We start from the raw sequence: 24,326 nt of genomic DNA, 5'->3' as shown, positions 1-24,326 counted from the left end.
GATGAAAGATGAGAATCCAGAAATGATTCCTGTGCATTGTGTTATTCATAGGGAAAATTTGGTAGCTAAAAACATCTCGCCTGTTCTGAATAAAGTACTACATTCAGCAGTAAAGTGTATCAATGCTATTAAAGCTAATGCCAAATGTGAGCCTATCTTCAAGCTATTTTGTGAAGAACAAAATGCAGACCATGCGAGACTTTTACTTCACACTGAAGTAAGATGGCTCTCTACAGGGAACTGCTTGAAAAGATTTATGAAACTGTTTGATACTCTTAGTGATTTTTTAAGTGACAAACCTGAAATGAAGTATCTGTTAACAGTCAATGATAAAGCATTTGTTAGTTGTTTAGCCGATATCTTTGAAAAACTAAATATAATAAAAAAGCAATTTCAAGGAACAAATAAAACCCTTGTTGATGCAAAAGCGAAGATATTTGGTTTCATTACCCTTATTGAGTTATGTCAGAAATATATTAACAACAAAAACTTTGAACAGTTCTATTGGCTCCAAAAATAAGAAGTAAATGATACCGATCTACTTGTTATTGTCGATCAACTGAAAATTCTATCGACTGATTTAAAAGAAAGTTTTTCTGCTTTAAAATAAATTCATTTTCCAGCATGGATAATGCAGCCAATGTTAGTGGATTTGTCTGATATATAAAATATGCAGTATCAAAAAGAACTCGCAGAAATGCATGATGAATCAGTTAAAACTTTAATATAAAAATGATGGCACGGCTTTGCGAGGAAACAGAAATCAAATACCCAAATTCAACCAAATGTGCAAGAAAACTATTGTTACCGCTTCCATCTTCATATTTAGCTGAATTTGGATTTAGTGCTGTAAATGATTTACTAGTAAAAAAAAAGAAATCGTCGGGATATAACACAACGGGGAAACTTGAGACTGAAGCTAACCAAATTGGAACCTAACATAAAATCTGCATCAAGAGCAAGGATCTCACTAAATTAAAATATTCAATCATAGAAAATTTTTTATTAAAATTATTTCGCATTTGAATTTTAGTTTTTCATTATATGTTTTGAAAATTTACTTACTGTGAGTGATTTCTTCCTAAAACCTATCCTTTAAATTTCTTAAGTGAACAATTCAATTTTTTAATATTGAAAATTATGTATATGTTACATGAGGGGGCATAAGAATTTTAGAAAGGTTTAGGGGGGGCATGGCACAAAAAAGGTTGGGAAACACTGCTTTAAAGCTTTTTAAATGATTGTTTTTATCTAAATCTTATATCGTTTCTCAATAATATAAAATAATAAGATATTGCAGGTTGTGTCACAAGTAAACCGTTATTGCACATTTAAAAAAAGCGTAAAAGAAACTAAACAATGATCAAAAAACCATTTTTTTTCCAATTACTGAAATACCACGATACTTCTTTTCTTTNTTAGGTATGTGTGATTTGTGTATTAAGAACTGTTTTTTCTTCGATTCCCAATCGACCCTTCCTATTCGGATCGACCCTCATTCGACCCCCCGGCTCAGATCGACCCCCGCTTTTGTTAAATAGACCCCTGGGGGTCTATATAGACCACTTTGGCGACCTCTGATTTAATCGTTTCTCATCGAGTTTATTTGTAATTACAGACGCAGAATTTATAAATTCCGTTATTTATAAGCACAGAAGTTCAAGTTTATGGCTGATTTTTTACAGTAGGTAAAATTTATAAAAGTCAAAAATAAAAATGTTCCTTAAAAAATTTAATTTCTGACGACAAGCTAAATGAGCTTTATTTTTATGAATCAATCTCATTTACTAAAATAATTTAACACAGCGTTACTTGAAAAAATTAACCCTTTAAAGCTTTTTAAATGATTGTTTTTATCTAAATCTTATATCGTTTCTCAATAATATAAAATAATAGGATATTGCAGGTGGTGTCACAAATAAACCGTTATTGCATATTTAAAAAAAGCGTAAAAGAAACTAAACAATGATCAAAGAACCATTTTTTTTTTTTTTTTTTTTTTCAATTACTGAAATACCACGATGCTTCTTTTCTTTTTGCTAATTTTCAAATCGGCAACGTCACAAAAAAAAAGAAGAAAAAACAAAACAAAAACATTCGTTTTAGTAATTTGTTTACAAAAAATAATCAGTATCTCAAAGTGAAAAAAAAAATGAGTACAAAATGCTATAAGCCCGATTGTGGTGCATTGAATTTTAAATTACATATTAGTAGCTGGTTGTCAAAGAGAAAAATAGATAGGTAGCACAATCGTATTAAATATAATTCTATAAAATATAGTTCGCCAGCTCTCCGACTGTGAGTGGGATATCTACAAGTCACGTAGTGTAGGTATCTCAATCCTGATTGGTTGTTGAAACGTGGTGTTCGTTTACGTTAGCAACTGTTCTTTCCATTCTATTTCGAGTAAGCCAAGGCCGCCAAATTTCAATTCTCTTAAGTGACACATTCTTAATTTTCTCACAAAGATTCTTTCTCAATTGGGTATAATATGAAAAAAACACAACTACTTCGATTTAGTAGGAACAACATATGACGCAATGCTAAACGAATGGAATTTAGTTGTTGTTTATTTAGTTATTGTTATTAGTAGTTGTTGTTATTTGTTTTAGTTGTTGTTGTTTATTTAGTTGTATTCAGTTTCAATAACTTTTCTTTATAATGCAATAAAATCTGGCGAGCAGCTATTTAAACGATCGAACACTTCGTTTGTTTATTTGTGGCTTGAAGTTAGGCTCGCAGAAAATGCCGTTCCTGGGTTAAATTTAGTAGGAACAACACAACCTGTGACGTAGGCTATATTATACCCAATTATTTCAATTCTTTCGCTATATATTTCCTGAGAGACTTAACACAAAGACAGACACGAAGCCACGTGGAATATAAACAAACTAATTAGGCATCGAAGTTGCCAGGTGAACAAAACAAAAATATATCACAGTTACAATAAAATACATAAACAAATAATAAATCTAGGTTAAGTAAAAGAAGCAGACGAGAAAGAATTGCATTTCAACTAATTCGATGTGCGATGTAGTTAATTAATTTCACGTTAATTGACGTTCTAATTTATGTAAGGAAACTTAACTCAACTTTAACACGCCATTTTGGTGAAAATTATTAGCTGGCACTGACGTCATAGCTCACATGTGTGGGTATGGAAGATCTTCTTCTTTTTGAAGTGCAAGTATCCCAATTCTAAAGCTAAAGAGGAAAATTCGCTAAAAATTATGAATCTCTTAAAAAAAAATTTTAAAAAATTATGAATCTCTTAAAAAAGCAAGTAACTCATCCATGTTATTTTGCTATCATCTGAGCTTAATTTTGCAACTATTACAATGCTTTTAAACCTTTTGCGTTTCAAAGCGCCGTATCTAGGAAGACAAACAACAATCATTTTATTTCACTCTACATATGATACGGATAATCTGTAATTATACTTTAAGAAATTAAGAAGAATTGGTTGCAATGAAGGTTGCAAATTAATATCTAAGAGAGGAAAAAAGAAGAAAAAAAAGTATCAAAACCTGACTGATCTAATCTTTGTCGGGAAAGGTGAAATTCAAAACATAAAAACCTTTTTGATTGTCAAAAGAAATTGACTGACTTTCTCATTGGCGATTCACTTTAAANAACCTAATTATGCATCGAAGTTGCCAGGTGAACAAAACAAAAATATATCACGGTTACAATAAAATACATAAACAAATAATAAATCTATGTTAAGTAAAAGAAGCAGACGAGAAAGAATTGCATTTCAACTAATTCGATGTGCGATGTAGTTAATTAATTTCACGTTAATTAACGTTCTAATTTATGGACGTTCTAAACTTAACTCAACTTTAACACGCCATTTTGCTGAAAATGATTAGCTGGCACTGACGTCATAGGTCACATGTGTGGGTATGGAAGATCTTCTTCTTTTCGAAGTGCAAGTACCCCAATTCTAAAGAGAAAAATTCGCTTAAAATTATGAATCTCTTAAAAAAAAAAAAAAAAAAAAAATTATGAATCTCTTAAAAGAGCAAATGACTCATCCATGTTATTTCGCTATCATCTGAGCTTAATTTTACAACTATTACAATGTTTTTAAACTTTTTGCGTTTCAAAGCGCCGTATTTAGGTAGACAAACAACAACCATTTTATTTCACTCTACATATGATACGGATAATCTGTAATTATACTTTAAGAAATTAAGATGAATTGGTTGCAATGAAGGTTGCAAATTAATATCTAAGAGAGGAAAAAAGAAGAAAAAAAAGTATCAAAACCTGACTGATCTAATCTTTGTCGGGAAAGGTGAAATTCAAAACATAAAAACCTTTTTGATTGTCAAAAGAAATTGACTGACTTTCTCATTGGCGATTCACTTTAAACAATGTTTCTTTCTTTTTCGTCTTTTTTTTTGTAACTTTTTGCGCATATTTCCTACTTATCATACTTTTTATAAGGTGTAAGTTTAAAATAATTTTTACAAGGATTAGTTTTTACGGAACATCATTTTTAAACGAAATTCGAAAATTATTAAAATATCTGACATTTTGATTCTTTGCCTTTCGATTCATAAGAAATGGTATCGATTTACTGATGATTCGATGAATTGAATTTTTATTGTTTATTTTTATTATTTTTCATTGTATACTTACCTTGCATGCCCTTACGTCATATGCGGCTGCAATCTCTGCCCTCCAGACCAGTGCAATCTCTCTAGCAACATTCTAACTCCACCAATCAAATTGGTTTTTCTCATTGCTCACTATACCTTGCCAAGTGGGCGCTGTTCTCTGCCTACCTCTTCTCCTCTTTCCATCTGGCGATCAAATCAATGTGCTTCCTTCGTTCTCTTGGCACGTTTTATCAATATGTGCTCCATTCAGTTTTATCTGCTCTTTTTTTTTACATCTATAATGAATGGCTTGGTACTGGCATAAATGTATAGATCAATTTTATTTATTTTGCTCGGCCAGTAGGCTTTCAGTTTATTTCTTAAGCAATTTCGTTTAAAATGCATCCATTTTGTCTCCGTGCTACTTCGCTATTTCCCAAGTTACGCTTGCCGTATAGTAGTACCGATTTCACTGTTGTTTTGAATATTCGTATTTTTAATTTCACTTTCAAGCATTGTTATTTCTATTCCTTGAAGAACATCCTGAAAGTGTTCAGTGCCTGTCAGTACAAGGATAATTGCTAACAATTGCCTCTAGGTATGTAAAAGTATTTGTCTCTTCTCTTCAATATTCTTCGAATTGATAATTTTTAAAAAAAATTTTTTTTGCCATTCATTATATTTCTTTGTGTATAAGACGACAAAAAAAAAAGGTATGGAAAGAAATATGATTTAATTCTTTGAAAAAGTAAAACTAATATTTCTGTGCGACATCGTAATTACGTGTTTTCTGTATAAACATTCGTTGCAAGTATTTCTTTCAAAGTTTTTTCATCAAAAAAAAAGGAAAGAAAGAAAGAATAAAAAATAAGTTAAAATAAAATTAAAAAAAGTTTGAGGGAAGAAAAAGTACTTTATTATTTTGTATTTCTTTTTCTTCTTATTTATTCAAAATTTCTAAACTTCTTATTAGTTGAACAGTCGAATATATTAAGAACTTCTGACTTCAGAAAATAAGTCACTACAGGACAAACTAAAAAAGCAGACGATAATAAAAATTCAATAAAACTCGCTTTATAATTCATATTTGAAAGAAAAATATCGGTTTCCTGCTATGAGTTGTTTAAGCTGCTGATTAAATTGTGGCGCGAAAAAGAAAATAAAAAATAAATAAATAATCGTTTTCTTAAGACTTCAGGATAAAAATCAGTTTAGTTGCGGATCATTAAGGAGCAAAGACAGGTTCTACTTTTTAAAAGAATTGAAACTAATAATAAAAAAAAATGTATCGCTGATTGTTCCAAAAGTTGATGTTAGAGCACGCGACCAGACATTCGCCGTTTCTTTTAAATGTTTTATGAATGGTTTAGCAACACGCGACGGCACAAGGTGCATTCTGATTGGTGCATTCAAAGAAAAGACGTCTCAGCGTCTACCGATGATGTTTCTGATAACTCGTTTATGATGTTTCAATTTTTTTTTCATCTCTTGTTTAATTTCAAGGTTCGCGGAAATGACCAATTTATTTAATTTAAAGTAAGAATTGAATTAAAGCGATAGATTACAACAGGCTGACCAAATGAATAACCGCTTGTGCAGTTTTAAAAGAAAATGATTATTAATAAAAATTAAAAGACAGTAAGAAAGGAAGCGCATTTCTATAAGCCTATTATTGTTTTGACTGAATTAAATTTAACAATATTCAGCCTCAGGCACAGGTTTTAAATTACACCGCTAAGCCCCGGGGCGGGGGGAATGAGCACACGGGGCTTGAGGGCGCACTCGCCAGAAAAAGTGACACCACAAGTTTGAAAATTTTTTTATTAAATTTATAAAATATTTTAATTCACTTTTCATCTAATAATAACCTTTAATTAAACCTTGATCATAATTATGATGAAATAGTGAGTTATTTTCTGACATTAATAAGAAAAATTTCTTTTCAATATGGTAAGTATATACAATGTTCCAATCAGTGTCTTTTCATCGGAATTGCAATTTTCATTGTCTTAAATTAAAATGAAATTAGTGATTTTAAATAATTGAACTTATTTTCATTGTATTTTCGTTTTATATTGTAACTTGAAATTTTTTTTGCGGTTAGTCTATGAAAGAGTGCACTTATAAATCTTACGGAGGAGGTGCATCTAAATCTNTTTTTTTTTTTTTTAATTTTTTTTTTTTTTTTTTTTTCCTATTTAGAATCTATGAGGAATTATGGTTCTCTCGGCCAGGCTACTTTCTCTCTCATTTTATCGGTGATCAATACAGTACGCAAAAAAGAAGAAAAAGGAACTGACCACCCTGAGTAACTTTTGGTCTGACGATCAGATCTTTACGTTCAAGGACTCAATGTTAATGATTCGAGGAGTAAACTTATGTTAATTAATTAACGCAGACGATATTTCAAGTTATGAAATCACACACAAAAACGCATTTTCTCTGAATAAACATACCTTTTATTTCGATGTATCGGATTTCTGACCCCCAAAATATAAGGGGATAACCGCAATCAGGAAAATAGGGTCCCCGTAGTTTGGTCTGGAGAACTGTCTAAAGTTTGGGGACTCCTTGAGATTAATTTTACTTTTTGCATATGTAGCAATATCTCGAGAAATTTGCAAACGAATTGAAAAATTTTTGCACACGACTATAAAATTCGTTAGTTCAAAGCTAATTCCATGCAAAATATAATTTTTAGAAAAAGTATTTTTTTAAAAATTATTTTATTGAATAATAGTCGAAAAAAATTTGAATTGTAAGGTATACAATTTTGTACATATTTCGAAAGCATGTTATTTTACATGACAAAATTTGAGTGAAATCGGTCAAATAGTTCCTGAGAAATTGAATTTTAATAGAGTCGTAGTTAAAATTCGATTTCTCAGGAACTATTCGACCGATTGCGCTAAAATTTTATATTTTGTCATGTAAAATTACATGCTTTAAAGTGATTTAAAATATTGTCTGCCTTACAATTCAAAATTCTTCCGACTGTTATTCAATGAATAATGAAAAAATAATAAATTTTTACTAAAATTTATTTTTTGAATAAAATTATCTTTGGACCAATGAATTTTACGATTGTCTGATTTTGCAATTTAAAATACCGTCTGTACTAATTAATAGAATATTTGGGGTTATCCCTTCGAACCATTCAGATTAAGATTCCCAGGACGCAAAGATCCGATTGTTAGATCAAAAGTGATTCAGAATAGTCTGTTTTTGGGGGGGAGGGGGGCGCACTATTCTTTACACTGAGGAACAAATGTCTTTTGTATTTAAACAAATGTTTAATCTTGTGTCATTTGGGTGTAGGGATTTCAAATTTGAAATTAGTTTTGCTTAGCAATTCATGCATGGAAGTATCGTAGTACGCTCCTTGGGGTCATTCAACTATACTGTGATTCGTGCAGAAATACCGAAAGATACCGTTCATAATAGGGAAGTGTTCCTAGCGATGAAGGATCCTAGAGATGCAATTTTAATCCTGATAATGTGCCTAGAATAGCTCTTCTATGTGCCTTCTTTAGAAGTTTGCCATCACATTTATATAAACCCCTGTCATATATAATGTTTCAAAATTTATACATTTCTTCAAAAAATAGACTGAAAATGTCATTAAAAAAGTTCCGTGCCTCCGAGAGAAAAACCAATTGCCTATTCCAGGGGTGGCGAACCTTTATACACCAACGTGCCATTTTCTCTAAAAAATTCCTTAATGAGGTCATAGACGTGCCGTCAAATAATTTTGAATTTGTGATTATTGGAAAAATAATAATACTAAATACTATCAACTCAAAACTCTTTATTTACGTTGAAAAAAACAACATTTTGCAATGTCTCAGTTATGCAAGTAATTCAACTTAAAGTAACATCAATGTGACTTCTGCTGTTGCAGATTAGATGACCAATAACTTATATTAGGTTCTAAGATGTTAGTTCAAGCAGGACTGTTGATTTTTTTTGCTAGTTATTTATTGTTAGCTTGTTTTTTACGGTTCTTAACTGTTTTTTAGTATTAATTTTTAATTTTCTTATTAATAATCATTTAATAATTTGTTTGTTTTTTTGTGAATTTTAATGTAATTGTTACATATGCTTCATAGTGTAATAGCATTTGTGTAATAACAATTCATAGTGTGACAACAATTGTGATCGGTGGAGTGCCCAAAATATTGTGTCGCGTGCCATTGGTTCGCCATCCCTGGCCTATTCGAAATAAGAGATCTGTTAGAAAAATATCTCGCAATTGAAGGGAAAAAAAAAGATCTCCACTGTTATCAAGAGTTAAAGGAAATATAGTTTCTTTTCAAATTTAATGTATTATTTTACATCAGTTATGCCAATTTCAATCATGATATGGTACATTTATTTTACAACCGTCGTTGAACAACCCACTGAATTTCGGGTTCACGACTACTAGTATTCAACTTCGTTGCCTTGTAATTTTGAACCTAATCAAGAAGACAAGGTGAATTCGTGGAGAATTTNTACCGCCCACGCTTCGCAAATGAAACTATTTCATCTGGTCAACGACGAAGATCCGTCTGATGATGGGGACAATATTACTGGAAGTAAGAAAAACTTCATTGCTTGTGAGCCCATAAACGACAACAATAGTACAAATCAATGCAACGACGATCCAAATAAAAATTTAAGCCAAGATAACAGTAGACCAAAGAGGTGTAAAAGTGTGCCGCTTCACTTGAAGGATTATAAGTTGTTTCGAAGGGACGAGGTCGTCCAAAAGTCAGGATGGTCGAGTGTAAAAGTGTGAACGTGAACATTAATTATATTCTTATTACATATTTAGTATTCCATGTTTTGGCAACAGCAGTTCTTGTGTACGATATAGATTTTGAGTTTTTAGAATAACGGTGTGTGTAAGTTTTAATAAAGTATTGATTTGTTTTTCTTTTAAAAGTTGTTGGGGACAATTGTAACAAGTGCACGACTGTCAAACATTGTTAATAACTAATATAATAACATTGAAAATAAGGTATTTTTTTTTCTAGTAGAGGATAGTCTACTTTACTCGTCTGCCAATTAATACTAATAATATATTGGATTTTTTGTTAGTTAAAAATAGTTAAGTAAAAAATGTTACAATTGACCCCACTCTCCCCTACTGTGGTCGGTGCGAACCGGGTGAGGAATTCGTATTGACTAACCATCGCAGTGATTCGATCCGGGTTCACCTCATTGGAAGGCGAACTCTCTATCCCCTGAACCACCAAGGTTCATGATATGGGTAATAATAAAATTATCTCTTTTTTTCTGTTATAGTGAATCCAATTTGAATTATGGTATTCACGGCAACTCTACACAAAGTCTTTCCCAAACCCCATTTGAACTGTACGGGTCTCTACTGCTGCGAGAGAAACTCTCAGTTCCCTTCTTGACTTCTGGAAGAATATTGTGGACTCCTGGATTTTGTCCAGTCTGCGGCTGAGCCACGTGGATAAAGACAACAACAAAAAGCAAAGGAATAAGTGGAGAATTAAGAAACCAAATCTTAAAACAGGAGATTACGGTTTAGGTTGAAGATGACTATATTCCAATGAGTACTTGGAAGATTGGAAGCATTAACAATGTATTTATTGGTACCGACAACAATGTACAGTGCGCGAAACAATAAACAAAGTACCCTGAATAACTTTTGATCTAGTGATCGGATCTTTACGTTAATCTTAATGATTTAAGGAGGGGCTCTCAAATATGCTAATTAATTAGCGAAGACGATATTTTAAGTTATGAAATCAAACACAAAAATCAATCTTTCTCTGAATAAGCGTACTTTTTTTCGACAGATTCGGGTTTTTGAACCCCTTAAATATAGGGTGTAGCCGCAATCTGGTGAATAAAGTTCCAATAGTTTTGCATTGAGACCAGTTTCGATCCTTTAAAGGTAATTTTATTTTTGCGTGTTTGCCATATCACGAGAGCTTCTTAAGCGAATTGAAAAATTGTTGCATATAATTATAAAATTTATTTATCCAAATATAATTTCATGTGAAAAATAACTTTTAGTAAATGTTTACTATTTTTTATTATTTTATTTAATAATGATAGGAAAAATTTTGAAATGTAAGGCATACAACATTTAAAAAAAAATTTAAGAATTTAATTTTACACGATAAAATACGAAATCGGAGCGAAATCGGTCTAACAGTTACAATTTAAAATTTCCTTACAAGTTAAAATTTCTACTTTACAATTTAAAATTTCTCAGACTATCATTAAATAAACGCAAAAAAAATTCAATTTGTATAAGAAGTTCTCGAAATATGGCGAAGTACGCAAAAACTAAAATCCACCTTAATGGATCCAAACTTTGGACAGCTCTACTGACCACAAATATTGGGACTATATTTCCCAGATTGCGGTCACCCTTTATATTTTAGGGAGCAGATCTTATTAGGGAGCAGAAAGTTATGTTTATTCAGAGAAAGTACGCGTCTGATTTCGTAACTTAAAATATTGTCTGCGCTGATCAGTTAGAATATTTGAGATCACACACCCTCGAACCATTAAGATTGAGTTCCAGAACGAGAAGATCCCATCATTTGATCAAAAGTTATTCTCGGTGATCCGTTTATTTTTTTGCGTACTGTACGTGTTGTTATTGTTCAGACTGAAATATTGTATTTACAAAAGATCCTTTTCAAAAATTGCTTTCGGAAAAATGATTAATTTCTAATAGAGTTGGAGTTGTTAAATAATTCATACACTTACATACAATTATACAATTCAGATCTTATTCACAACTTGCGTTATAATTTTGTATTATTTGACGAGAAAATCTTTTATAAGAAAAGAACTTTTAGTAATTATATAGCTAAATAATACAGGGTGGCTACAAAATACTGTTACAAATATCGAATCATTTTGTTGTATGGATATTAAATAGAAAATAATTAATACACAATTATGATGAACACTATAAATGGAATTTTACCTTTAAACTTTTTTATTCTAATCGGCCACCATCTTTTTCAATTACTAAAGATAATCTCTTACGCCATTGTCCGATGACGGAACGAATCATTTTAAGAGGTGATTTGTCTCATTCACGCAATAAAGAAGCTCTGAGGGAGTTCTGTGGTGCTTAACATTAACTTTAGAATCTAGAATACACCAAACACAATAGTCTAAAGGATTTAGATCTGGTGAAAAAGATGGCTAATCTTCTTGCTTAATAAATTTCAGGCAATTGACATGGAGTCAAGCCTGTGTTTTTTTTAAACTCGGTGTGACGGTGCAGTATCTTGCTGAAATATTAAATCTTTCTTGGGCAGCATGTGGCAATAAATGTGTAGCCAATACTTCCTTTTCGTAATATTCAGCATTGATTTTTTCCCCTTTATCGATGAATTTCAGAGGAAATTTTCCGTTATTTGACGTTGCAGCCCAAACCATTCCAGAATTCTTTTCTGAAAGATCTTACACTTCCAGGTGCATATCATCGAAGATTGCTTTTTTTTTTCTTAACAGGTTGGCTAAGGAAAATTTTCGGTGTTATTCTAACGTTGCAAGACAGGTTTAAACTTGTGATTTTTAGGATTTAAAATTGTTTGAATTTTCTTTTGAACGTAGCTTTTGTTTTGGTGGATTATCCAACGATTTCTTATAATGGGATAACATTTGGTGCAAAAATTCAAATTTGTGGTTGCCAATTTTACAGTTTCGATATATTTTTCACAATTTAGATACATTGTTGATAAATGCGCTAACGAACATTTTTGGTGTGCTAATCGTTGGTTGGTTGTCGCGTTGTGGACATGGAAAATAAATCAATAATAAATCAAAAAGACACTCTATAGGACCGAAGGTCCAATACACTTCTTCAGTTATATCAAGACAAATGTCCGAATAAAGATCTTGTGGGCAGTCACTAATATTTTGTAAGATGGTCAAAATGGCAGGACGGGATGTTCAGGTCAAGATTCTGAGTCAGGGCCATAGGTTCTGCAAAGCAGATATTTTGTATTTCCATCTTATTGAATTTTTATTCCTCTCAGGTGGCGTGTTCTGAATCTGTTAAAGGTCCTGCTTCTGTCTAGTTCACAAATTTGATGTTTAAGTTTAACTGCTTCTTGCATCAGGAAGGTTCTGGGTTCGAATACCGGACAAGGCATGGATGTTCTTCCATTCTCTGTACTATCTGTTCTTACTGCACGAGCAACGTTGGCCGACTCAAGATGCTGCCCCTGGAAAAGTAGCCAACAAATCTGCCCTTCAGATGCCTGTATGACGTAGGTCATTCTCCAGGCGGGTTTTGAAGAAAAAAAGTTTCACTGCCTTCTTCTTTAATCTTGACTTCGCCGCTGATTTAATATCATTAAGTGTGTTAATGGCTTCCCACAATGGATTAATGTTTGAAAGCAAGATTCAAACTTGTTGATTTTAAGTCGAAATTTCGCTACAACTTGTTTTGGCTGTAATTTTTTGATGGGTATCGAAAAGTTTTGGTGGGATAACGAATCTTTTTGGCAGGCTACCGATTTCCGACAAAGGGTTAACGTTTAAAAGTATAATTCAAACTTTAGATTGCCAGCTTCACGCAGCTGGAAAAAAGAGAATTTAATTATTGTATTCTTAGAAATTATCTAAGTAAATAGCTAAATATTGGTCAAATGAAATTGTACCACCCAATTAAACGTTATAGTGGTGAATTCCTTTTGCTAACCGAACCATATCACGCTCGTGCACCGCCCCGGATAAACACACCTTTTGGAACAATGGAACGAACGCCTTCATTAAAACAGATAACGATCATTTCAATGGACGTCGCACTTTTTGCAAATCATTTCATTTCGATTTCAAAAGATGATTGTGACATATTCAACTAAAAAAAAAAGATAACTAAAATAAAAGAAAAAAACGAAACTAACTAAAATAAAATAGAAAAAAAAAGCAGACGGTAAAGAGATCATTTGGAGACGGTTCGGTGACTTTTTTGCCCCGAGTCACAATTAGAGCGGGTTTGGTGGCGTGTCTGGTGCGTCTGCCGAGTGTGGTACCCCTCGCATGCGGGATCTTCCGAACGGAAATGCACCTGTTGCGAGGAGGAAAAGATGATCGTATCAGGGCAAAAGGACAGGTGCCCATGTTTAGAAGGGATGCGGGGAACGTGCCCGGATTCAGAAATGATTGGTAAATCGCTTCGACTTTTATGAAATTGCCCGCAGATTCAGGTTTATTGCTACAGAAAATGTTCCAAACTACATTAGTATCAGACGATTTTATTCTTATACCTTCCGAAGTTGAAAAAAAAAGGTATTTCACAGATTTTTTTTTTCCGGCTGATCCGGTAATGTGTATCATTAATATAATTTTTTTTTTAAATTTATTACTCTCTTTTAAAACTAAATTTAAAAAAATAAAAGGAACGAAACGAAGAACCTTTATTAATGTATTAATTCTCAATTTAATTATAGAATGAAGTATAATGTGCAAAAATATTTTTAACATATGTAAAAGACGACTTTTCAAATGTGTTCCATTTTTTGGGGTTATTTTTTGAGTTTTTTTTCCCCCCTATCTCATCAATTTTTTACGACAGTTAGTATCTTCACTATTCTCAAAAAAAAATAAATAATAATAATAATAAAAACAAAATAAATAAATAAATCTATTTTAAGAGAGTAATTACAAAGATAAGTGCTTTATTTTTTTGAAAAAAATAAAAAAACATTTTCTCTAATACATGCGTCATTTTGAAGGTTGAATATTCTTCCATTTATTTTTTCCCCTTTGATACAATAGTAATGTAGGTGCTGCTACGAAAAGACGTATACGGTGCTTAATTGTATATGTATTTAAATAAAATAAAATTGGATTAAAGAAAGTACAAATATCTAAGCGATTTGCTCAACAATAATTTTAAAATTATATTTCTGCAATACAAGGGTCAGTACTTGAAGTTGAAAAGCCAAATTAATAATAAAAATTAACTCAAAGGTTGTAATATTTATAATAATATTTACTATCTTTTTCCGGACGCCCCTAAAGTTACTAGTCATCTTTATTTTTTAACAGTTTTATTTTTAAAATAAATTTAGTTAAATTAAATTGGTTAAACATTCCAAGTTAATTAAATTAGTAAAAGTTAAGTTGGAAAATTAAATAAAAAGAATTAACTTAGAGAATTTAACGCTTACGATAATATTTGTCAGTCTTAAAGGTACCTTGTACCATGGGACAAATGTACCTTGGGATGAACAGGCCAATAAAAATGCACAGACAACAATGAACAACTTCTACACCATCATTAAATTTTTCACGTATAGTAAAATTCATTAAATGAGATCAATTTACTATATTTTGTTTATTTTTCATTTCGCACCAAGGTACAATACCGTGCACCACAAGGTACAACATGGTGTTGTACCTTGGAATACTTTACCAGGTTGTAAAAGATAATTTATTATTTCCTTTTATAAAATAACATATTTTTAATTTTAAAATGTTTATAAATTCCTTTAACGGATACGATATTATTACATTTCTTCTATAATATTTTCTTAAGTAATCTTCTTTTTGAGTAAAAATAAAAATGTCTGTTTTTAAATTGTCCCAAGGTACAATACCTTCCCCTGTTTATAGTTTTATTCTAAAATTTAATTAAGATAATAGCTTTAATATATTAATTTCAATTATACATGATTATAGTTAAAATGTAATAGCAAAATTAAGATAAGAAATCTTGTTTCAATAGATTTATTTACAATTTCAGGGCACAGAATTCATTTTATTGTGTTCCTGAGTGTAAAAACTTCTGGCTGCAAAATTATGATAATCAAACTTAAAACATTTTTAACTTTTTCCCCCGATGAACCCGATGAAATTTAAAAAATTTTAATTAATTTCCTCGAGCAGTGATGGCTCAGGGGATAGAGTGTCCGCCCTTCAATGAGGTGAACCGGGTTCTATTCCCAGCAATGGCTGGTCGATACGAATTCAGTACCCGGTTTGTTCCGAACACAGAGCTGACGTAATATATCCTCAGTGATAGACGGATCATGGGTTAGACTCCCCTTGCTGTCAGGCTCACCGTGGGAGGTTTTCGTAGTTTTCCTCTCCCATGTAACGCAAATGCGGGTTAGTTCCATCAAAAAGTCCTCCACGGAGGCAAATTTCTCCCAATGCTTGCTTGATCCTGGAGTTCTGGATTGGATTCAAAATGACAAGACTACGGACATTCGTAGTCGTAAATTCAAAAATTGGGTCGGCTGTTCAACGGCGGTTATAAAGTGAAATAAGTTAATTTCCTTTAAAGGAGTAGAAACTAATTGCAAGTCAAAGTAAAGCGTCTTACATAAAAAGAAAAGGAAAAAAAAAACAGAATAAATGATATCGTGGTAGGCGATCATTATTCTAATAGGGCGCATTTCTCAATTTGCCCAAGACGTTGACAATCCTATCACCTGTTTCAACAATCTTCTCGTTTCATCACAAGGTCACGAGTTGAAACAATAAAGCCGTTAATATTAATAATTTCATCATTTAGATCTCTGAAGATCTCAGTCGCAAAAGTTTATGCAATTGTTGGTCGTTAACTATTAATATTTTCAACTAATAGATGAAAGAAGTTGAGACAATTTGATTTTCTTTACATACTTTTGAAAAACATTGACTCGACGTTTAACTACAATACAAGTTAATGAACATCATCTAGTACTAAAGATCTCGAACGACAAGAAAGTAAAATTTATTCTATTAATCATTAGTATTCGTTTGTTGCTGAGGTTTCTTATAAATTAATACTTATTAGACTTAAAGAGTTATTAAAATTTAGAGTAAAAATGCTAAAATTACATAAATTCAGATTGTATTTTCAGGTTAAAATTAGCTCCATTTTGATTTTGCTCTTTTTGAAAGCAACAATAATTTATATAATCAATTATATTAATTGTTCACACTTACAGCGTTACTGACTTAAGGTCAAAATCTAAAAATACTTGTCATATGGTCATGCCGAGACCCTTAATCGTTCATTAAGTTAATATATCATTAAACAGTCATAAATTTTTAAAACACTTCAACTTAATAAATATGTTCTTTTCTCTTTTTTTGTTGTATTACATGAACTCGCTTCTGGTGGGGTTTTTTTCTGTGCTTTTTTTTTTTCTAAATGATTTTTTCCAGGTGCTCTTTTTACTGGTGCTTCTTTTTACGCAATTCATTCAATGCAATTCGTTTGCATTGAGAAATGACGCTGCAATCTCTTTTCTTACCTCGAAGGATTCACCACTCAACTTCGAGACATAGAATGTTTACTGTGTTGTTCTGTAAACGTAGAGCCCAAAAATACTGTCGAATTCTGATGTTATTCAACCCCCGAATTTTCCGGATTAGAATTGACCTTTACTGATTTCGGATTTAAGAAAAAAGAAGAAAAAGAAACTTTTGTAAATGAAGCAGGACGTTTGAGGATAGCAAGTGGCTACTTGGGGGCACCCTCCCCCCCCCTTGCAAGAATTATAGATGCACCCTATCTTAGACTTAACTCATTATTTTTAGAGACTAGAACACAATGAAGAGATATTCGGGATTGGCAAGATGTCAAAATTGTAGGGATTTTTTAAAGCTTTCGAAATTTGTAGTATTAACCTCTGAAAAAAGCGATCAAAAGACTACGTGATTTGGATTTGGTGCTTTCAAAAACTTAAATGCTTATTTCAATTTTTATTTATTTATTTTGTTACTTTTTTCAAAAAAAAAAGGTTGTTTTTTTCAGGTTGCCACCGCGGGCCGCAGGCTGTGCATCCCTTCTAGCGTATTATTTCTGGATAGTGCGCCCTTAAACCTCGTGCACCCCTCGTGCCCCATGGAGGTTGAGGGGTTGTCATTTACACCACTGGGGATAGCCAAATGCTTGTGGGTGTATAAATGTTGAGGATAGGGTCGGAGAGAAATACCATGGCCAACACTGAAAGAAATTGCCACGTCAAGTGATTGATTTTTGTTGAGGATTTCGCATTGGGGTTGATAGGGTGCTTATGTTTTATAAAACAATGGATGGTGCCTGGATTTGCATGTCGCAGAAGAGAATTTAAGAGGAAGTCTAAGTGATTCTGACATATTTATTTTGGTAAACATCAGAATTCTTTTATTCTGGTGGCATACCAATGAATAGTTCTCATTTTTAGAGAGGGTAAGAATTCTTAAATGCCACATATAGTTTGTCTAAAGTAAGAACTCCCCCCTCCACAAAGTCTGAGGCCGTCTGCAGATATGGAAACAAGAATAGCGCATCTCAGGGAGGGTAGCTTCTTTACTCTCTAGGGCTGACACAATAGACCGAAGAAAAAGATTCCCTCTCTCTCGCCGACCCGAGCCAAACAATGACCCCACACCCCTACTTGAAATAGTTATACCTCGTTACCATAGTCACAGCCACGGATCCAGACAAATGACTTGGGGAGTTCTTACTTTATACAAACTATAGTTACGCACGTGAGAATATTTTAAGAAAGAGTTGCGGGATTTATTATCTTGCTTATTGGAGGTTGTAGAAACATTTCTGTGAATTCCATCTAGAATAGGACACCTTTCTAAAAATTCTATGAATTTTTCAAAATCGAGTATTAGTATTACTTTCTGAATTTAGTTCGACTTGCAAACAGCCTATTTTTATTTTTTATCTAGCTTTTGGTAAAATTATATTTATTAATAAACTATTAGAAAATGTATTTAAAGCTCTTATGCTTTTATTTAAGCATTAAGCAACTGTTTTCTTAATTCCTTACTATATTCGACTGTTAATTTATCATGTTTCAAAATCCTTTCGATTTGAGTATCAACAATTAATCGCCTATTCTCATCGCGACTCTTAAGAGCTTGAAACAAAGAAACATAAAATGTCTTCATATGTTGTGTGGTTTTTGGCTTCACCTTTAAGAGAAACATGCAAATAAAACAATTTCTGTGCATCATTTATATTTTTGTTTCTAACAATTAAATTGAAAAATTGTACTTTAAATTCTTCTAGTTTACTACTGAAGGTGGGAAAGAAGATTTCAGAAAGTTTCAGATTTATGGTTTCATAATTAGAACTATTCTTGATATCAGGTTCCAGAATTTTCAGAGACGATAGAATTTGAAGTTAAGAATTTGATGAAGCAATGATTTTAAGCTTACATAGAAATTGTGTAAGCTGTCATTAATATGGGAAAGTGGACACTTTTGGTTTTCTCAAATTCCTCATCTGTGGGTGCTTTATAGTATTCTAGTTTTGCTGTTGTCGTTGTTTCTAATGCCATTTGCTAATTAACCAGCAAACCTGCTAGGTGAAACTAGGCGAATTTAGGGCAGAGGGTGCGTTTCTTGTTTTTCAGTGGCGCCATCTATCGCCAAGAATAGATCCTTATCCACAGTCACACGTCACAGCCCGTTTAAAGGGTGAACCGCAATTTTGACCTGGACCAAAGAACGATCAATCTCCAATTCAGAACCCCCGACAGATTTAACGTGCACCAGTCACCATTTACTACACGCGGAGTCTTCGGTCGGTGGGAATCGAACTCAAGACCTCTTAGCAATGGACCCAACTCCCCTACCAACCAGGCTAAACCGGTTCCTTCTACTTTCAGATCTTGGAAACTGTTTACTATTTTTTGTGAAAATGTCCAATATAGGTTTTATGATTGGTTCTTCTGTTGATCTTCATCCACTGCAGTTTTGTAAGTCGTGATTTGAAATTTCCTCTCTTTCGGTTCAGGAGTGAAATAGTCCTGATGTTTAATGAGAAGATTTGAAGCAGTATTATGAAGCAGAATTTAGGCAGCCGTAGTCTTTTAGCTAGATAAAATGTTTTACTCTTAAGGAAAGACTATGGGAATCCCGCCCGCAAGAAAGGAGTTTAATGTAGCAGTAGAGGGAAAAGAACGGCAAATGTAGATGAATATATAAACAAATATCGGAACAGTGTATAATAGAAAGACACCTGAGTAGGGAATACCGGACAAGTGTATATCAAGAAAGAGCTCTTAATCTTTAAAAAAGACCTAGAGTTAAGCTGTATTTTAAAAATCAATTTTTTCTATATCCTATCTTTAAAATATCATAATAGAAAAAAAATGTATTTCAATTACTAAATAACACATAGATATTTTAATATAAAATATTATATTGTATTACATTTGGCGCATAAATTTTATTTTGAAATTTATTTTGAAGTCAAATTAATTTGTATCGCCAATTCAGCGAGTCCTTCCCCCATCCCCTGCAATGAAGTAATTTTCTAGGTGAAATTTCATATACACGGCGGAAAACAGAGCACTGGAAAAAAAGCACAGGATTCATTCGATTCGATTCTGGCCGTTGAATAAAAATGTGATACAATTTAATAATTATTCGAAAGCAAAGTGGGTACTATTTTTAAAATTATTAATATACAAAGCTTGATTTCAAGTCGAATAAAATTAAATCAATTAACTATAGTCTCTCAGAGACTTAATCTTTGGCTGAGTTAAAAATATTTAAAAAATGATAAAGTATTTCTACTTAACACAATTATTTTTAAAAAAATAAGCCAGTTGGAAATGTATTACTTGAATGGTATGGATTATTTCACAATTCACTAAGTATAAATACGGAAATTTAGAATAATTTTTGAATTTCTTAAGAGTCCTAATCATTTTTTTAAGAAATTTTATTAAGTGGGGAAAAATCCTACCCGTAAACTTTGAATTAATCCTTATATATAAATCCATTTTTACAAAAATATATAATTTCATTTGAATAAATGTTTAATTTCATTCAACAGGCCGAATTAAATTAGTTGTTAAATTCATACAATTCCTAATGATGAGCTTTTTCCCGGTGTGCTCTTTCTTTTGGAGATCTTTTTTCAGGTTAAACACTATAGTCACATTATAACTTATCAGGTTAAACACTATAGTTACACTATATTAAACGCTGAAGTTTATTATTATTACTGCACGATATCAAATAAACTTTATAAAGACCTTTACACAATGGAAACTACAAAGAATGCCATTTAATATGTTAAAATTTAAAGCAAATCAGGTAAAAATTTATTTAGTAATCGGTGCCGGTCGTTTTCAGATGTCTAAAAGAAAATATTTTTATAATAATACGCAGATATATTATTTTTAAACGATTACTATCATGCTGTAATTTTGCCTTATATATTTAAATTTTTTTAATTATATTTCAGTTAGTCACAAAATAAATATACCTTTTCTTTCAGCGTATTCAGTCCTAAAATTCACAGACAAGAAAACGCGTCTCTTTTATCCTTTTATTCAAAAGGGAAAAAAAAAATCTATCACTTTCATGTATTTCTATAACTTAGCAATTCAACAATTTTTACGCCTTCATTGACTTTAATTTATATTTCCCTCCAAGATTTCTGTCTGCAGCTAGGCTTAGTTACACATAAGTGCTCCCGTTTCACCTACAACCCTTTAACTCATAATACATCACAACGGAAACGTGTGGAACTTTAAAAAATAAAAACATCTGGTTTTGATTTAGAAGAAAAAAAATTTAGATTTAAAGGGAGATATGATTAAAGTGGAGTCAAAATCGTGACGGTTTGAGAGAAGCCCGCATCCCCTATACAGAAAAACATCACCATATAGGCACACATTTCACCCTACAACCGCCGTCAATAAAATGATTACAAAAAATGGCGGCATTTTTGAAAAAGTTCTTCTCTCTTATCGTCTGCGGCAGCTGGTTTTTAACGAACTGGTCACCTGGCAACGGCGTGATATACCGACGTCAATTTAACACGTCCGCCGACTTTTTCTATGAGTAATTTAAATTCGTTTTACAAATTTTCGTCACCTTAATGAATGCGTTATCTTCGTAGATAAAATTGATGGTGAAAAGCAGCTGTGTTCTCTATGTTGACGGATGATGGTGTGAAGGAATGGAATTGCGCGTGTCCTACCACTTTTGGTTTAAACCAGCGTACTAATAGCCAATTACTTCCTTTAGAACTATTCATGCAGATTCAGTACATGCATATTACGTGTTAATATTGAATCCACACGCAACGTCACGAACGCAGGCAATATAATTAAAAGTTTAATAAATTTCAATACAGTGGCTTATCGTGTAACCCTTGAAGCCCCCTCTAAATCAGTAAATTAAAAAGGAAGCATTCAACTGAAAATTAATCGGAAAAATATGTATTTTTAAAAATTATGGATTATATTTTGATTTAAATTTTTTTGTGGGTAAATGTTCTTCCCCCCGAATTCTAACAAAAAAATCTTTTTTACTTCCCAATCGTGGAAATGTGTACTGTTAACTGACCCAGTACACAATAAAATTTTTTTATTTTTCTTCCTTTAAATAATTTCCAGGTATTGTAAAATAAAAATAAGAGTATAATATTTAAATTGGACGATTTTCTGTGTGTTTTTCTCCCCAAATTCTTAATCTACACGAAAGAACCCATTTTTGGAAATTAGTATTGTTAACTGAGCCAGTACACCACAAAAAAAATTGCTTTTTCTTCAAATAATTTGTAAATGTTTAAAAATAGAAATAAGAGAGTAAAATTCCAATTAAACGACTTTTTGTGTTTTTCTAAAAGAGTTCTAACGAAAAACTCTTTTCTACTCGAAAGGACCAATCTTGGACATTTGTATTGTTAACTAAACCAGTACAATATAAAAAAATTTTTCTTCATCAAATAATTTATAAGAGTTTAAAAACAAAAATAAGAAAATAAAATTCCAATTATACGATTTTTTTGTGCTAATGTTTTTGCCCTAATTTTAACGTAAAAATCTTTTTCTACCTATAAATACTAATTTCGGGCATTAGTAATGTTAACTGAGCCAGTACACCATGAAAAAACTTTTGCCATGCCATCTTTTTTTATGATCTGAAATCATCATTAATAATGACGCCGATAGTTTTTCCAACAAATTCATTGTTTGAGATAAGCTTTTGTCCNTTTTCTTCAAATAATTTGTAAATGTTTAAAAATAGAAATAAGAGAGTAAAATTCCAATTAAACGACTTTTTGTGTTTTTCTAAAAGAGTTCTAACGAAAAACTCTTTTCTACTCGAAAGGACCAATCTTGGACATTTGTATTGTTAACTAAACCAGTACAATATAAAAAAATTTTTCTTCATCAAATAATTTATAAGAGTTTAAAAACAAAAATAAGAAAATAAAATTCCAATTATACGATTTTTTTGTGCTAGTGTTTTTGCCCTAATTTTAACGTAAAAATCTTTTTCTACCTATAAAGACTAATTTCGGACATTAGTAATGTTAACTGAGCCAGTACACCATGAAAAATTTTTTGCCATGCCATCTTTTTTTTATGATCTGAAATCGTCATTAATAATGACGTCGATAGTTTTTCCAACAAATTCATTGTTTGAGATAAGCTTTTGTCCTAAAATTCAGCGAAAAAGGTTAGAATTGTGTTCATTTTCTAAATTTAAAAATCTATTCAGCATATGGTGTGAATATTATACCTATCTATAGTAAAAAAGTCAGAGTTTATCAGTCTTTGTCTCTCTCTTTTGCAGTAAATCTAATATTTGGACGGCTAATGAAAAGGAAATACAGAGACTCATTATAGCAGCCAATCGATGGCTCCACTGCTTAAGAACATTTCTGAAGTCAAAGTTAATTTAAAGACGAAAAACAAAATTAATGCTATATAAAATAATCGTTAGACCTGTCTTAAATTATGGATCCAAAACAGTGTCTTTAACTAAATCACTGTTTGCTGTTTTTGAGAGAAAAGCCTCCAGAAAAATTATGTGCTGTAAATGTTGTGCTTATGGAGACAACGCCATAATTTTGAATTATATAAGCTATTCAAGGAATCTGACGTCAACAAATACATCAAACTAAGTCGCTTAAATCTTGCGGGTCACATCTGTTGAATGGACCTTGACATTTAAGATCTTCAATTACAAACTAATGAGAACTAGAGTTAGGGGTAGGTCTAAGATCAGGTGACTTGACTGTGTGGAAGAAGATTTAAAAATCCTAAGAATTACTAACTGGAGAACAATCTCAAAGAAAAGAGCAGAATGGAGGAAGGCTCTTGCCCACAAAGGGCTGTCATGCCAATAGAAGAAGAATGAGAAGAAAAAGTTTTTCACCTTGTCCTAAAAATCGTTCAAAAATTTTCTCATTGGTTTAGCATTATCCATTGCATTAAATTATAATATAAAGAATGTTTTTTTCTTCAAGTATTTTGAAGTTAATAATAATAGCGTACATGAAGTTCATGTTTAATAACTTACAGCTCTATCTAATTAAAACAAAAAAAAAGGGAGTTTAATGCACGTTCTTTAATATTTAATTATTTTTTACTCACTAGATCAATCTCATTTTACTTTTCAACTCGAAATTTCCATTTCCTTCCAGTAGGGGGCGCTAGTTCTCTTGTAAGTGTTTACGTGAGTTAAGTGGTATTACTACCTTGAATATTCACATTTTTTTTAAAAAAGAAAAATTATATTTTTAGAGATGGCTGGCACCTGTAAAGAAAAATCTTTAATATGGTAAACTGCTGCCATATTAACCATTTTTTTTAAGAAAATGGTTTATTTTAAATAATAAAATGTTAGCTTTTTATTCATCAGAAAGTAAAATTGTTTTATTCATTTTTATATCTTTTATTGAAACATCTTTCATTTATTTTTATTTTAACATTATTTTTAGAACTTAAAAATCAAAATTTTCAATTTTACCAGTTT

The 24,326-nt window shown here is 31.7% G+C and overlaps 2 protein-coding genes across 2 annotated transcripts in view; one reads left to right on the top strand and one right to left on the bottom strand.

The window, feature by feature from the left end:
* The window catches only part of LOC107456087 (uncharacterized), a 154,068-nt gene that overhangs the window by 82,724 nt on the left and 47,018 nt on the right, over window positions 1–24,326 (bottom strand). The gene's annotated exons all lie outside the window — the stretch shown is intronic.
* On the top strand, window positions 2–520 carry LOC139426724 (protein FAM200C-like). The gene has a single exon (XM_071186516.1). The coding sequence runs from the start codon at window positions 2–4 to the stop codon at window positions 518–520; it is 519 nt and encodes a 172-aa protein (XP_071042617.1).

The sequence above is a fragment of the Parasteatoda tepidariorum genome, chromosome 10 (assembly GCF_043381705.1).
Source record: "Parasteatoda tepidariorum isolate YZ-2023 chromosome 10, CAS_Ptep_4.0, whole genome shotgun sequence".
Classification (NCBI taxonomy): Eukaryota; Metazoa; Arthropoda; class Arachnida; order Araneae; family Theridiidae; genus Parasteatoda; species Parasteatoda tepidariorum.
The sequence above is the reverse complement of the archived record's forward strand: the minus strand, read 5'-3'. Positions and strand labels throughout refer to the sequence as shown.

Bases quoted from the DNA above. Each gene is read 5' to 3' on its own strand.
- LOC139426724 (XM_071186516.1), top strand. From the start codon at position 2: ATGAAAGATGAGAATCCAGAAATGATTCCTGTGCATTGTGTTATTCAT.